Here is a 13,880-nt window from a genome sequence, read left to right as displayed (position 1 = left end):
AGGGAGGTGACCATTATTGACCAGTTGATTATTATGTTCATGTATAGCACGCGATCTTATGTCTAATAGGAGCATTGGATATGTTAACAGAGTCGCTGTTCACATTCCTGAGACTACAGACATCCACATTGACTATCTAGATAGCTGGGAAATGATTGGATTTTGTTTGTATGCGAGGCGATTGGTTCTTGTCTGTTTCTACAATAATTTTAAAGATCCAATTCTCGTGTTATGTAGTTATCGAAGAGCCAATGTTGTTAGTATCAATAGTAAACCTACATTTTGTGTAGGACTCTGTTCTTATTGCGGACAAACCGAAGTATCCAGGGTCTCATGGTGGAAGAGAAGGCAGACAAACAGGCAGGAAGATCAGTCTCAATCCGTCTCAGCTCGAGTCCCCACGGAGTCTCCACGCTTTACCCGCCCGCCAGGATATTCGCGCAGTCCCTGCCAACGTTGACTGGATGAGTTGACTCAACTTTGACTCTTGGATTCCCTGGAGATCCAGAGTTTTCAGGATTGATGATGCCATGCAGAGGGGCACACGGGAGGGGAGATTGCCCGATCGGGAAGAGGATCATCCCAAGATGGAACCAAAGATGGATCATGGAATGGCTGGACCCTGACGCTAAGCGCTGCAACCTGCCATGTCTTTTTTTTCAGTTCCTTTCAGGATTGACTGACCGTTCCATTTCGTGTGTCTTGCGCATCTACAAGGAGTACGTGTTCAGTGACACCACCTCTGATTAGACCTGATGGACTGAGCGGTAACTCTTGGCCTGTCATTCGACCAGAAAGATGATCGTCGTGGGATAGAGACGGAGTGCTGACGTGCTCGAGCAAGGCAATGGGCAGTGCAGCTATCTGGACACTAAAAGACAAGTTCCTCCCGTGTGGTGGAATGAGGATGGCCGTGATGGACGCGAGCTGTGGGCCAGACCCCTTCGTTGACGCAATCCCCTCGAATCCCGGGCATACACAAGTAATTCCCCTTATCTCTTGCTGGGAATGATATTCTAAGGATATTTTCTTGGTTGTTGTGGTTGTTGTTGTTGTCGTTCCCTTTGTCATTCCTCTTCTCCCTCCCCCTTCTCTCCTCCACACCTTTCAATCACAAAGTACGGAGGGCACACGCCATTCATTCTACTGGAAGTGTATCTTCCCCCCTTAGGGCCCTAGCTAGGACGTTAAACTGACGGCTCCACCTCCTTGCGGCATCCCCAGCCAGGCACCACAGTTGCTTACTCCCTTGCGGATCTTTCTTCTTGCGCCGGAATTTGCCTGTGCGCTGCATGATGTGAATGTCATTCAAACCATGATGGCTATTAGCTTTCTCTACCCATAACTTTCCTTTGGCGTCATGGTATTTCTCTCTGCTGAGACCGGCCTCAAGGCCGCGATAGGGTGAGTATAAGCATACCCGTTATACCACCAAGTAATGCCCATCTCTGTTACTCAACGGAGCGACCTGACGCAACGCACAGGGTATTCTTATTAAGCTGTACCTTTATTTCGACGTCTTACAAGACTACATTCGCTTTCGGTAAGCTGCCGGTTCGAACGGTCTTAATCCTGAAGGCTAATTACGCCCTACTAGATCACCCTCTCATCACAGCCGTATTGGCCTGCTACTTTGCGGGAATCTGTCTTTTAGTCCTGAGCCGATTCATCCATCGCATACCTAAGATCGCATCGTCTGCACCTAAATACTCCTCCATCCCACTCACCGAACGCGACCAATCTCTCGAAGAGCCATTCTCGCCGATCAGCTTGGACAGCAACAGTAGTTTTGCCCTCACTCGCTCGCGCAGTTCAGCGCGATGGATCAAACTAGGTTTACTCTCGGTCCTTGGATGCGTCCGGATCGCTTTGTATCGCGACCTCACTTTTCATACTGAATGCGCGCCGGATGGATACGCGGTAAATAGCCAGAAGCTAGATCTTAGGCGATAACGCTAACTCGACTTCTGGCGCAGTACACCATACCTTTCTTATTGGCCCTCTATGACTACTGGCGCAATCAACGCAATCGACCGGTTGCTAAATGGTCCGCCCCAGAGCGCCCGCAGAATGCGCATCTGCGTGCCATAGCTACCTTTGCCAGTCGCATGCACAGTTTCCTTTTTCAGAGTCGCCTGAGATATGTCATAGCGGCATTTTTTCTCCTGACAGGCGGATATATCACCGTAACGTTTAACCGTGGCTTGCAGTCAACATACATCTGCCCCAATACCTCTAGTCTACATACGCGCATGCGTGTCTTCACGATCTTCAGCCTCATTCTCGACTCGCTGATCTTGATTGGTGCGGCTGAATTGGCGAGCGAAGGATCCCGGTCGGGGGAGAGCATCAGGAAGCCGCCTTTGGCTTCCTGGGCCTACAGCCTACTGGTGCGTCAATGTGACATGTTTCTCGAACTAAACTGACCATGGTCTGAAGGGAGTGGCTATTTTCTACACCATTGTTGTGATTATTCTCATCGCTACTTCCGACGGCGACGACCGCTTCATCAGCACTCAATATCTACGCAGTGCGGTGGGTCAAGCAGTGCTGGTGACTTGTGTGGTCGCTGCGGCGTCCCAATTGGTAAGTCTGGGAAGCCGTGTTTCGTGGCCATATGCTGACTGCTTAGATTCCGTACTATGGTATCGCTGGGCTGGCCGTGCTGGCTGGTTTCGTCACGCTCTACTTCACATGGGCGTCTACTCTGTTTAACGGACAACATCCATTTCCGTTGATTTTCGCCTCCCGCGCTTTCGCGGCTCTTTTCTTCATCTTTGCGGGAGCCGTCGCCTTTCTTTATGCTCGAACGGCTTCAGAAGATGAAGCGCAATTCCTATATCGATTCAACCTGGCTATGCGAATTGCTTTCGCTTTTCTCGCTGCAATCGGCCTCATCCTGGTGCACCAGCAGCATAGCGCGGCGCATCTGCATCCTATTGATTTGCTTGTGTACGACGGGAGACAGCACCATAATCAATGGCTTGCGCAGGCCAACAGCAGTCAAACTCTCGCCGATGCTGTGAGGAAGTACCGCGCCCAATACAATCAACATCCACCACCGTGCGTCGTCCCACCATTGCATATTCCAGCTAATGCTAACTAAACCAGGAACTTTGACAAGTGGTACGAATATGCTGTCAACCGATCTTCCCTAGTCATCGATGAGTTCGACCAAATATACAACGACCTTCTACCCTTCCGTGCATTGCCACCTGCGCAAATCCGAGACATGACGCAGAAGCTGGCCACAAATCCTTACAATGAGGTTGGTGCGATCAGCATCCGCGACGGCAAAGCTCGAGTGCAGGAAGGTATCAAGCCCACGCATGCGTGGATGGTGATTAGCGCTTCCAAGATGATCGAGAAATTCGCCGAGTTCCTCCCCGATATGGATCTCGCATTCAACCTGAACGATGAGCCGCGGGTTTCAGTTCCCTGGGAGAAAGTCTCAGTCCTGCGCCACCAAGCGAGGTCTTACGGTCTACCTCCGGAGGACAGCATCAGGACCGAATGGTCTACTGATCGCGGTGCTCAATGGGGACCAATCGAGCCGGCCGACCAGACGACAGAAACCAAGTTTGTGGACAACTCCTTCAAACACATCTTCGATCGCTACGTGAGCTCCACTTGCCCACCCTCCTCCAAAGCTCGCAGTCAGCGCATCTGGGACCGCCGACACATCTGCCTCAGCTGCGTTCGCCCCCACTCGCTGGGAGAATACCCATCCGACTGGGCGGCAGCGACAGACATCTGCCACCAGCCCGACCTTGCCTCTCTGCATGGGTTCTTCCTATCCCCAGCATCCTTCAAAGTCACACAAGACTTGACCCCCGTCTTCAGCCAAAGCACAATCGCCGGCTTCAACGACATTATCTTCCCCAGTCCCTGGAACTACGTCGACAAGATCGAATACAAGCCATCAGAAGAACACCCCGACGCAAACTACACCGACAAAGCCAACACCCTCTTCTGGATCGGCAGCACCTCCGAAGGCGTCAGCAACCATGGCGAATGGAAAGGCATACCACGCCAACGCCTCGCCCACCTCGTGAACAACAACACCCTAAACAGCGTCTCCGTCTTCCTCCCCACCAACGAATCAGACACCTACATGTACGAAGTCCTCAACGGTCGCGCCCCCTCCGACATCCTCCACCTCGACACCTCCGTCAACGTCATCGACCCCATCGTCCGCTGCCGCAGAGAAGACTGCGACGACCAAAGCAAAGAACTCGGCGCCGCCTCCCGCGTCGACTTCCAATCCCACTGGCAATACCGCTACTTATTCGACTCGGACGGCGCCGGCTTCAGCGGCCGCTTCCTCCCCTTCATGCAGAGCCACAGCCTCCCATTCAAGACAGGTCTGTTCCGCCAATGGTTCGACTCACGCATCACCCCTTGGCTGCACTTCGTGCCGATCGACCTCCGTCTACACGGGCTATGGAGCACCCTGGCATATTTCGCCGGCGTGGACACAACTCTCACCGTAAATGGCGCCACACGACACGTCCACATGCCCCCGCACGATATCGAGGGGACTTGGATTGCGGAGGAGGGGCGGAAATGGGCGAACCGGGTGATTCGCAAGGAGGATATGGAGATTTATTTCTTCCGGTTATTGCTTGAATGGGGACGGATTACTGATGATCAGCGAGATGTGTTGGGATATCGACTGGATATGTAATGATTGATGATGCTTGTTTTGTTTATATACCATGTCTATGGGGTTTGTCTTTTGGAGCAGTTGTATTAGAAGGGATAATGGAAAGAAGTAAATATGAACTTCAATTGGAGTAAATCGTTCTAACGAGTGACGGGTATAGTAAGTAGTGATGAAGCGAGCGACTAGTACATACCCCAGGAAAAGAAGACAGTACTATGATGTAGCTTATGCACGTATAGATCCAGATCTATACATGCATGCATGCATGAATGCACCGAAAGAGTGAAATCAAAACGACAGTCAACCGATCAAGCATACAAAACGAATGACCGCAATCCCAGGCAACCAACGCATCAATCAATGAATCAAATGAGGGAAAACAGAGCTGAAGATGAAGATGAAGATGAAATGAACGGATTCAGACGAGAGACAGACGAGGAATCTAGAAAATCATCCCCGCCATCGGATTCCTCCTCTCCCACTTTGTCTTTCTCACAAACGACGGACTAGGGAACGACGAGGTCGACGTCGACGCGTACAGCTTCGAACCATGACGGTTTCTTCCTCCTCCTCCACCTCTCCAGGGACGAGACTCATCGTCATCATCGTCGTCTGAATCATCGTCGTCGTCGTCGTCGTCGTCGTCTGAATCCGAATCATCATCATCCGAATCATCATCATCCGAATCATCATTGTCGTCGTCATCCTCATCATCCCCATAATCAACAACCCCAGCAACAGTATCATCATCATCACCATCATCCTGATAAACCTTCAACGAATTAATAATCCAATAAGCCTCGGCAAAAGCCTCCGGATTATTCGCCACATAATCACTACACGAGCTAGCGACGGACGCACAACTGCCTGAACCCCAGACATTACCAGCCCAGTCGCCGCAGAAGGTAGTATCGAAGATCTATACCATAACAGCATATTAGCCCCTATATAATCACAACCCAACAACAGAAACAAACCAACAAGAACATAATAGAGAAATAGTGAAGTGGATAGGGGGTAGGAACATACAATCTGCAAACTATCAAAATGGGCATCAATATCACAATCCCCTTGGAACCTCGCAACCGGCGAACCCCAAGAATCCGGATCAGGATTGCCCGAATCAATATCATCAGGGATACTTCCGCGTTCAAAGAACCAGATACTAATAGCATCTGAAGTCCATTCTGTCGCGAAGACACCTCCGTTATTGGCATTGAAGGCGGTGCCGTACGAGGTGCCGTCGGGGTCAGTGATACCGCACCCGGCGTTATTGGATTGGCCTGCGGCGGAGACGTAGCAGTTGTCGGTGGTCATGGAGCCGGTGAAGTCTGCGGAAGAGGAGACGCTGCAGCCGTCGCTGGTGTGCAGGGTCATGTCGTTGCCGGATTGTTGGTTCACGCCTTCGATGATGTCGATTTCGCCGTTGTTGGGCCAGTCGGCGCCGACGAGCCAGCTACAGATTATCTTTTGTTAGCGGGGGTGGTAGGAGAGAAGGGTAGGAGGAGGGATGAGGGCTTACAAGGCAGGCCAGGTACCGCAGACACCTCCGGGCATGTGTCCGAGGTCGAGGATGAAGAGACCATGGTTGTAGGTAGCATCGCTGCTGATGCGGACGCTTTGACGACCGCTGCTGCCAGCGATATTGGTGTGGTCGACGCCCATGTAGACAGGGGCGTCGCCAGAGGTGGAGATATAGCCATTGCTCTGGGCGGTGGCTTCATCGACGTAGTCGACGAAGCCGTTGGTAGGGTCAGCGCCGGTGAAGAAAGTGAAGCCATCGAAGAAGCTATCGCCCGAGTAATCGTCTTGTAAAGTGTAGGCTGCAGAGCTGAGCTGCGCCGTGAGGCCTAAGGCCGAAAGAAGAGTCGCGGTGCGTCGCATCGCGATGAACTGAAGAGTATATTTTGTTTTTTTTTTGTTTCAAGGAAAGGTAGAGGAGAAGTTTGAACTATAGACCAGCTAAAATGATGTTTTCTTCCTCTGCAGAAAAGGTGATCGTGAGAAAGGAATGAAAAGAAGTAGATATTTATATATGAATGCGTATAACGTGTTAGTAGTATGCGAGATCTAAGGAATGGAGCCGCAGCTCAATCGTAGCAGCAGCTGCAGAAATAGGCAAAGGAATGTTGGTCTAGAGACGAGGTATCTGAATTCGTCGAGCCATGGCCGTGAACAGGATTTATATATGGCGCGACGCGAGAGAGAGAGAGAGAGAGAGAGAGAGCGTAGAAAGTTTAGTTAAGAGAGAGAGAGGAGTGTAGAGACAAACGCCGAGATAGGGGGCCCTCGGGCCTCCCCTCCGGGTCTGGTCAAGCCTTTCAAACACAGACACTAACGATCTGAGTGGCGCCGACTATGAACAATCCACAGCCAGCCCACCGGACCAGAGCGCAGGACCAGTCGGCCAGCTGCGAGGCCCATGTGGATTGATTGATTGATCGGGCCAATATAGGGCATGAAAACGGGTAAGCTAGAAAATCAAATGCGCCAGTGACAGGCGATCGGGCACATTCCGGAGTCGAGGGTTTGGCCAATAAAGGCGTGTAGAACACCATTTTGAATGAAAGTTGCTGCAGGCTGGGCGTCTAGTCAAACCGCGCGGAGGATGAAGATCAGTCCCGAGATGGGAAGGATTCCGCAAGCAGATGCAGGCTTGCAGCCCATAACCCGAGATTAGGACAGGGCCACGCGATGCATCGGAAAGTCCAATCAAGAGGGCCTGACAGGGAGGAAAATAGGAAATAGCCGGCAGCATCAGCAGATGAAATTCCCGCCCGGATGCAGCAACTGGAATGCCACTCACCAACGTTATATTGTTTTCTGTCACTTCGAATGGCCTTTTGACAGCTCGCGGGAATTTGCCTCCCTCGGTCAGCCGATCCTGTTAGATTTATTAAGTTGCAGAAAAAAATAGACTAAGACAATAAGGAGATAGTAGAGATGAAGGTAAAGAATTAGAAGAAAATGCTATTAGGACATCGTCGTCACGCTGCCATCGCTGGTTCATTATGTACAGGACACATCGGGCATGCCAACAACTCCTCCCACTCCGATCCTCCTCGGTGAAACGGTCCTCCACGATGCTGATGCTGATGCTGATGATGGTGTCGGTGCTGGGGATGCGCAGGGTGCGCAGTAGTCGAAGAGTCGACCTCCAACAGACATCGCCGGTGGTACAGATGCCGGCAGGAAAAGATCACGACCGGCCCAGCAGCCACCGTCGCGTTCTCGCCATTCACACCCTCACCATCTGCTGCGGCCGCATGCCCATCCATCAGCGGGAGCGGCTGACCTGCATCGGCCGCCTTGCCCTTCCCCCGCGCGGTCGCCGGATCTTGTTGTGCATGAAGTCGTTTCTGAAGACGCTGCTCGTGCGTCTTTTCCTGTTTCTGCTCCCACGCCTGCCAATACTGGGGTCCAACCCCAGGTCCCCAGATGCGCTGCCGGCAGATTTCACAGACCTGCCCGCGTGGTCGCCATCCCCGCTGCCGTAGTCGCGTCACCTCGTCCACATGCACAAACAGGTCCCGGTCCAGCATGCCGTTGGCCAGTGCCAATAGGGATTTCTCATACGTGTAGGCCGAGAATATTGATGCCAGTACCGCCCGTAGTTCCAACAGGGAGGGCGACCAGCTGGCCGCCCGCGTGAGGAACGCCCGCAGAATGCGGAGAAAGCTCACGTCGCTCCGCTCGCTGCATGATGATCCACCAACCCGCACCGTACTGGACAGCAGCGACGTGAACACCTGCTGCACCAGGGCGCGGAACGCCGACATCAAGTGGCTGGTTGCCGGAGTCACTGGGGCTGCACGCTCTTGCTGCACCAAGCCAAACACGCTGCTGGCCGTCCGCACGACGGCCTCGATAAGATCTAGCCAAAGGCTTTCGTCGAAGGAGAGAGGTTGCTCCAGATTACCCTTACCCGTGCCATTCCATTCCACCGCACGTGAATTCTTTGCCGTCTTGCTTTGCCCCTGGCAAAGCCAGGTTCCCACTCGCGTAAACTTGTCAAGGGACTCAACGAGATGGTCGATCGCCTCCGTCGTACTGGCGGAGTCGGGGCTATCGTGCAGGTTCTGTAGAATGCCTACCAGCCCTGACTCAAGAGTCCCCAGGTGTGTGATGAGACGATCCATCGCGGCCCGCACTTGACCTTGTCGAGCCAGCAATATCACGGCCGCATCCACCACCCCACTCTCCTCCATGGATGGCAGCAGTTCCTCCAGCCGGACGTCTCCGACCCGTAGATCATCTACAAAGTCGGCAACGCGAGACGGGTTATACTTGCAGAGCAGCTGCACATATCGCTCGACCATCCAGTTCTCGATGGGCTTGCCTTGTCGTCCCTCTGCCACAGACTGCAGAGACATGCGCACCACAACGCCCAGGTACTGGTACTGCCGACCAGTATCGTCTTTGAGGATTTCAAGGAAGGTCCCGTGGAGTTCCGGTGCGAGCCCATGCATCGTCTGGGCGGTCTTCTCCACATCGATGGCGACCAGCTGGCCAGCATGCTCTTTGACCACATCGACAACCTCACGTCGCTGCTTCTTACCTAGTCCTGAGCCATGACGAAGGCAGTCATGGAGACAGGTAAAGATGGCCTCCTGCTCGTCCGGATCTTCAAGGTATGTGCGCACTAACTCCGGGTACTGCTTTTCAGAGCGGTAGGTAGCTTTCAGAATCCGGAAAAAGCGTGCTTCCTTGTAGAGCGGGATCATGCCCTGGACGTTGGGAGGATGGTAGAAAGACAACAGGTACTCGGCGCTCAATTCGCAATCGTCGGCCATATCCAGGCTCGGATATCGGCACAGCCGCTCCAAGACCTGGTGTAGAGTGCTGCCCGGGAGGAGAATATATTGTGGATATTTAGGAAGGTTGCGCGCAAGGAACATGTCTAAATAAATGGTATCAGATGCATCGAAGGACTGAGTCATAACCTGTAAAAGAATGCTGATGAGATATTGTCGGTTAATGGACACTCCCCGGACAGGAGTCTCATCGGGTTCTTGCTCATTCAAAAAGCTGTCCTCGAACGCCTCGTTCATCATACTCATGAAACTGGATGTGTCGAATCGCAGCATGGCCTGGAGCTCGGGGAACAACCCGCCTGGTTGAGCTCGAGCCCCGGCTTTGGTGCCAGACGGTTTGCCAGAGAACAAGTAATCGTACAGGGTTGCTTTGGCTCGGGTCGCCTCGGCGTCATCCATGTCTGCCCCGGTAGGATAGACACGCCCGGTAAGAACGAAGGAAAGATAAGGAAACATCTTCATCGCATTAGTATACCGCTTGAGCCCATCCACTGACTCTCCATTAACGAGCGCCTCCGGTGTCGGAACGAGCTGCAAGAGCTCCTGCAACGGGCCCACATAGTCTCCCAGGCACCGGTTCCAGACATAGATGAACGCGTCGTACAGATTATGATGCTTGCACAGCGAAGTGGTCTGGTCAATGTCCATCGTGGCGGTATCCAACAGGCAGATGATCTCTTCCAACCGGCTAACGCTGTGGTTCGTCGCGAAGTGATTGATCAGGGCCTTCACGGCAGTCGGAGGAAGAGAGCGGACGGTCCCCTCTACGATATACGGTTCGAGTGCATCCAAAAATATCCCCGGTGAGCCACTCTCCTCGTACCAGGTAAACACCTCGTCCCAAAGGAAGTCCTCCTCGGACATACAGACGCACGCCGCGATGGACACCTCGGCTAGTTTCTCAAGCTGTCCGTTCCCCAGTCTTCCGCTATTCGCTTCTGTATTCCGCCCAAAGGCATACTTCAGCGAAGCCGAGATCATTTCCAGGAGTTTCTCTCGAACCAATGGCTGCCTCAGTGCATCCTCCTCCGGTAATCCAATGGTCAGCTTCTCGGCGCTACCTTGATAGTATGATGTCGCCAGCTGGATCGCACCGATAAAGTCACCGGCTTCCATGAGGGCCAACAACCGATCCGCCCAGTTCGACAGGCTTCCGATCAGCATCTCGTTGAAGCCCAAGAGAAACAGGCGCCCTTTGTAAGAACGGAAGCTCATATAAAAGGCGTCTGCCACCACTCCATGCATCGATGTATCCTCTTCATTGAACTGCTCGACCAAGTTATGCAGCTGCGCGGAGAACAAATCCACGTGGTAGATGTGCCGGTTGAGGAGGTCAACAGCCTCCGTAACACGCATGATGTGGTCCTCCAGTATAAGCAACTGCTGTGTGATGGTGAGCACTGCCAGCACTGAGCGGCTCAGCCATTGCACGGCAACAATCGCCTCGTCGGCCTTCCATCGGCTCCTGGGTCTGAAGGATAGGCTTGGAGGGCGATCACGGCTCGGCGACTCGTCGGTTTCCACCTCCGAGACGTCCATAACCGTCAGCACATTGGACCAACAATATACAAGCTTCGTCTTGGAAATCTCCGAATCTTTGCCCTTGAGCCGGATGGCGGGGAACCAGGCAAGGGCTCCAGTCATGGCGCCGTGAGCTGTAACTTCTTTCGGACGGGGCGACTTGTGTTGTGTCTGTGCGACAGGCGTCGTCGACACAATGACGAGGAGATACGGTGTAAGCATGGCGACCAAACCTAGCGAGTCGGTGGATTGCTCGACATTGCCGAGCGGGAGCGGCGAGAATGCCAGGACCGAGCTGGGCTTTCGCGGTCGGCTGCCTTCCGCGAAAACCTGAGGATAGCGACCCAGAATCCGAGTAGTCTTTACCGTCCGTCCCATTGCGCCCATTCCTCGAGTAGCAAGGTGTGAGAAGGCCATTCCTCGCTTATCTGCAGATACGAGTGCCGTCCGTCGCGTTCCCAGAAAGCCCACATGGATGACCGGCGCACCCGCGATATGGCCGTCCGATGTTCGAGTCTCAATCTGACTAGCAGGTATGGGGGGAATATGGAGGAAAGGCCGTGCTGACCGCGAGATCTCCCAGGTGAATATGTCGCCCGAAGTGTGGCCTCCAGCAACCGTCGAGTGGTCTGCTGACAGCGCTAACGACGTGATCGCGCCACATTCAATTGCTACATTGTGCCCAAGTCAGCAGCAGGGACCTAAGACGAGCTCAATATCAGACGTACCCTTTGTCCCAAGTCCAATGATGGTCTTCAGGTTCTGCTGATAGTCAAATACCAGGATGATGCCCTTGGACGTACCAACCACGATGGACGTCGAAACGACCATGCAGGTGGGATGTCCAAAGTTCCGTTTACCAACTTCCGAGAATGCCTGCCCATTGAGCTTCCTCAATCTAGTCCATTGCACAACATCCCACGGGCCCAGAGGGGTGTCCGCGCCCGAGTCCACGGTCCCGGGCGATAGATGGCTAGTAAGGGAAGATTTTCGGGAGTGAATCTGGGCTAGAAATGGGGATGACGGTCGGAAACTGACTGGCGATGCAGAGGAGAGTCTTGACTGTAAACGACGATCGAAAGGGCGATGGGAAGGACTGGGGCTGAGGTGAGGAGAGCCGCGGAAGGCTAACGCGCTGCTGCTTCGCGACGATAGAACAGAGCCCTATTCTCATCAGCGGGGAGTCAGGGCGGGACAAACATGGTCGCGACCAACATGCAAAGAAGGGGTATCATCTGGCGTCGAGAGGGTCTCATCCATGCTACCGGGAGCGCCGGGCTGCCCGGACTGCGGCGAGGATGGCAGGTCGGTGGTATCGGCGTCAACAGGAGGGCTTGGTTTTCCCGGAACATGATTTTCGCTGGCTACGCCGGGGAGATCCTCCTCGAAGTAAGCCATTGAGCCATGTTCCGGTGGTTGCTGAGCGTTGGCATGATCGGAGACGCCGTTGTGGGCGGGCGGGGAGTGTTCATCGTCTTCCTGGCCCAAGTCGAGCTCATCCTCTCGTGCCCAGTCATTACTGGTCTCGATCATGGAGCTCATCGGCGGGACGTTCGAATGACCATCGCTCCAACTGTCTTGTCTAAGAGTAACAATGATCGCAAGGGGATGTTGAATGGAAGCTGTACGGTGAGGCGCCGATGGTCTCAACACTCGATGTCACGAAGCTCGAACGGGGCAATAAAAGTGGAGGCTGGCCGGGATCAACGGGGGGCTGGATGTCAGGTTCAGGGCGGCGGCAGACACTGGGAGAGAGCACGGCGAGGAGACGCACGAGCTTTTCAGGTAAGATAAGTATGATGCCGAGTGGGGTGAGGAATGATCTGGGGGAAGAAGTAGAGGCTGCGACAAGCTTGGGTTGAACTGGACTGGACTGGAGGACGCAATGGAGAAGGACCCGGCCAGGCAGAGACCAGGCAGAGATACCGGAGATACCCACCGGCGAAGGAGGAGGAGTTGGTATCGGGGTATCTTGGTACGGTTACCGTTACGCGATCTAGTCCCAATCCGGAAAGGGGGAGAAAGTTCTATGTTGACCATGGATGCCTGGGTGCCTGGGATGCATGAATGGCCATTGTCTCGATAAACTACAGGTCAACAATAGAGTTGGACAGATACAGTACATTTTGTTTCTGTCTCCTTACATCTTGATATACGGTTTACCTAACAAGTTCCAAAGACCTAGAAATATCCCTTCTTGCGTGTGTGAACAGCAAGACAATTCTCTCACACGATTGATACCTATACCACGTGGACGGTTTCGGTCGGAAGAGACATCCAATTCATCACTTCATCGGAGACGTCACATCCTCCTGGTTCCCAATACTTAATATTCCGCGCATTTATCGCTGGGATCGACTCTGTGGCTGAAGATTCAAGTGTTGCAAAGCCGAGGTAAACATGGGGGACCCTTGTCCATGCCTTAGGCACCTACCACCCCCAGACGAGGGAACTCTCCTCTCTGAGTTAGTTCAGCACCAGAAACACCTATCACAAAGGAAACAACATGAGATGGTGAGGATCACGGGGATATTCTTTCCCCCTTACGTCCCATCATGAACCAACACGGTGCGTCGCTGTCAAGCTTCTGACCTGCATGGTGACGGGTTTCATGTGACAACAGTCCCTCTCTAGTTTCCCCTCATCAGGTCTTTCTAAGGGAATGCAGGGAGAATGGTCATACATATCCCATCATGTTTCCAACAGTCAGCAATCACTCCCACTCAGGAACTTACAGTTAGCGCCCCCGAAGGCTAGGCTAAGGATCTGCCAATATATTCAACCGCCTGGCTCCGAACCAACCACTCGTTGTCTCCTTTACAACCCCCCCGCTTGATTGGATTGCAGTGGCATGGTCAGCATTCACTAGTTCTGCACTC

The 13,880-nt window shown here is 53.3% G+C and overlaps 3 protein-coding genes across 3 annotated transcripts; 1 reads left to right on the top strand and 2 right to left on the bottom strand.

Annotated features, from left to right (window-relative positions):
* The first annotated feature begins 1,216 nt into the window (after positions 1 to 1,216).
* On the top strand, positions 1,217 to 4,780 carry BO87DRAFT_229595 (putative capsular associated protein). Its single transcript, XM_025618756.1, has 7 exons — positions 1,217 to 1,404; positions 1,485 to 1,543; positions 1,598 to 1,920; positions 1,977 to 2,390; positions 2,440 to 2,586; positions 2,633 to 3,063; positions 3,112 to 4,780. The coding sequence occupies exons 1-7, from the start codon at positions 1,361 to 1,363 to the stop codon at positions 4,685 to 4,687; spliced, it is 2,994 nt and encodes a 997-aa protein (XP_025482197.1). The 5' UTR covers positions 1,217 to 1,360; the 3' UTR covers positions 4,688 to 4,780.
* A 1-nt stretch (position 4,781) lies between these two features.
* On the bottom strand, positions 4,782 to 6,646 carry BO87DRAFT_229579 (glycoside hydrolase family 16 protein). The gene is made up of 3 exons (XM_025618755.1): positions 6,189 to 6,646; positions 5,696 to 6,122; positions 4,782 to 5,585 (listed from the first exon to the last, which is right to left on the bottom strand). Exons 1-3 carry the CDS (start codon positions 6,548 to 6,550, stop codon positions 5,109 to 5,111), a joined length of 1,266 nt encoding a protein of 421 aa, XP_025482196.1. The 5' UTR covers positions 6,551 to 6,646; the 3' UTR covers positions 4,782 to 5,108.
* A 1,000-nt stretch (positions 6,647 to 7,646) lies between these two features.
* On the bottom strand, positions 7,647 to 12,880 carry BO87DRAFT_374410 (CORVET complex membrane-binding subunit VPS8). The gene is made up of 3 exons (XM_025622776.1): positions 12,217 to 12,880; positions 11,730 to 12,165; positions 7,647 to 11,672 (listed from the first exon to the last, which is right to left on the bottom strand). Exons 1-3 carry the CDS (start codon positions 12,532 to 12,534, stop codon positions 7,654 to 7,656), a joined length of 4,773 nt encoding a protein of 1,590 aa, XP_025482195.1. The 5' UTR covers positions 12,535 to 12,880; the 3' UTR covers positions 7,647 to 7,653.
* Positions 12,881 to 13,880: the final 1,000 nt, after the last annotated feature.

The sequence above is a fragment of the Aspergillus neoniger genome (assembly GCF_003184625.1).
Source record: "Aspergillus neoniger CBS 115656 unplaced genomic scaffold BO87scaffold_8, whole genome shotgun sequence".
NCBI classification, from domain to species: domain Eukaryota; kingdom Fungi; phylum Ascomycota; class Eurotiomycetes; order Eurotiales; family Aspergillaceae; genus Aspergillus; species Aspergillus neoniger.
This window is presented reverse-complemented; position numbering and strand designations above follow the sequence as displayed.

Coding starts and splice junctions, on each gene's coding strand:
- BO87DRAFT_229595 (XM_025618756.1), top strand. CDS start 1,361: ATGGTATTTCTCTCTGCTGAGACCGGCCTCAAGGCCGCGATAGG. Junction 1,405..1,484: donor GGCCTCAAGGCCGCGATAGG/GTGAGTATAAGC, acceptor CGCAACGCACAG/GGTATTCTTATTAAGCTGTA. Junction 2,391..2,439: donor CCTGGGCCTACAGCCTACTG/GTGCGTCAATGT, acceptor CATGGTCTGAAG/GGAGTGGCTATTTTCTACAC.
- BO87DRAFT_229579 (XM_025618755.1), bottom strand. CDS start 6,550: ATGCGACGCACCGCGACTCTTCTTTCGGCCTTAGGCCTCACGGCGCAG. Junction 6,123..6,188: donor TGCGGTACCTGGCCTGCCTT/GTAAGCCCTCAT, acceptor GATAATCTGTAG/CTGGCTCGTCGGCGCCGACT. Junction 5,586..5,695: donor ATTTTGATAGTTTGCAGATT/GTATGTTCCTAC, acceptor GTTATGGTATAG/ATCTTCGATACTACCTTCTG.
- BO87DRAFT_374410 (XM_025622776.1), bottom strand. CDS start 12,534: ATGATCGAGACCAGTAATGACTGGGCACGAGAGGATGAGCTCGACTTG. Junction 12,166..12,216: donor ATGATACCCCTTCTTTGCAT/GTTGGTCGCGAC, acceptor TGATGAGAATAG/GGCTCTGTTCTATCGTCGCG. Junction 11,673..11,729: donor CATTGGACTTGGGACAAAGG/GTACGTCTGATA, acceptor GGCACAATGTAG/CAATTGAATGTGGCGCGATC.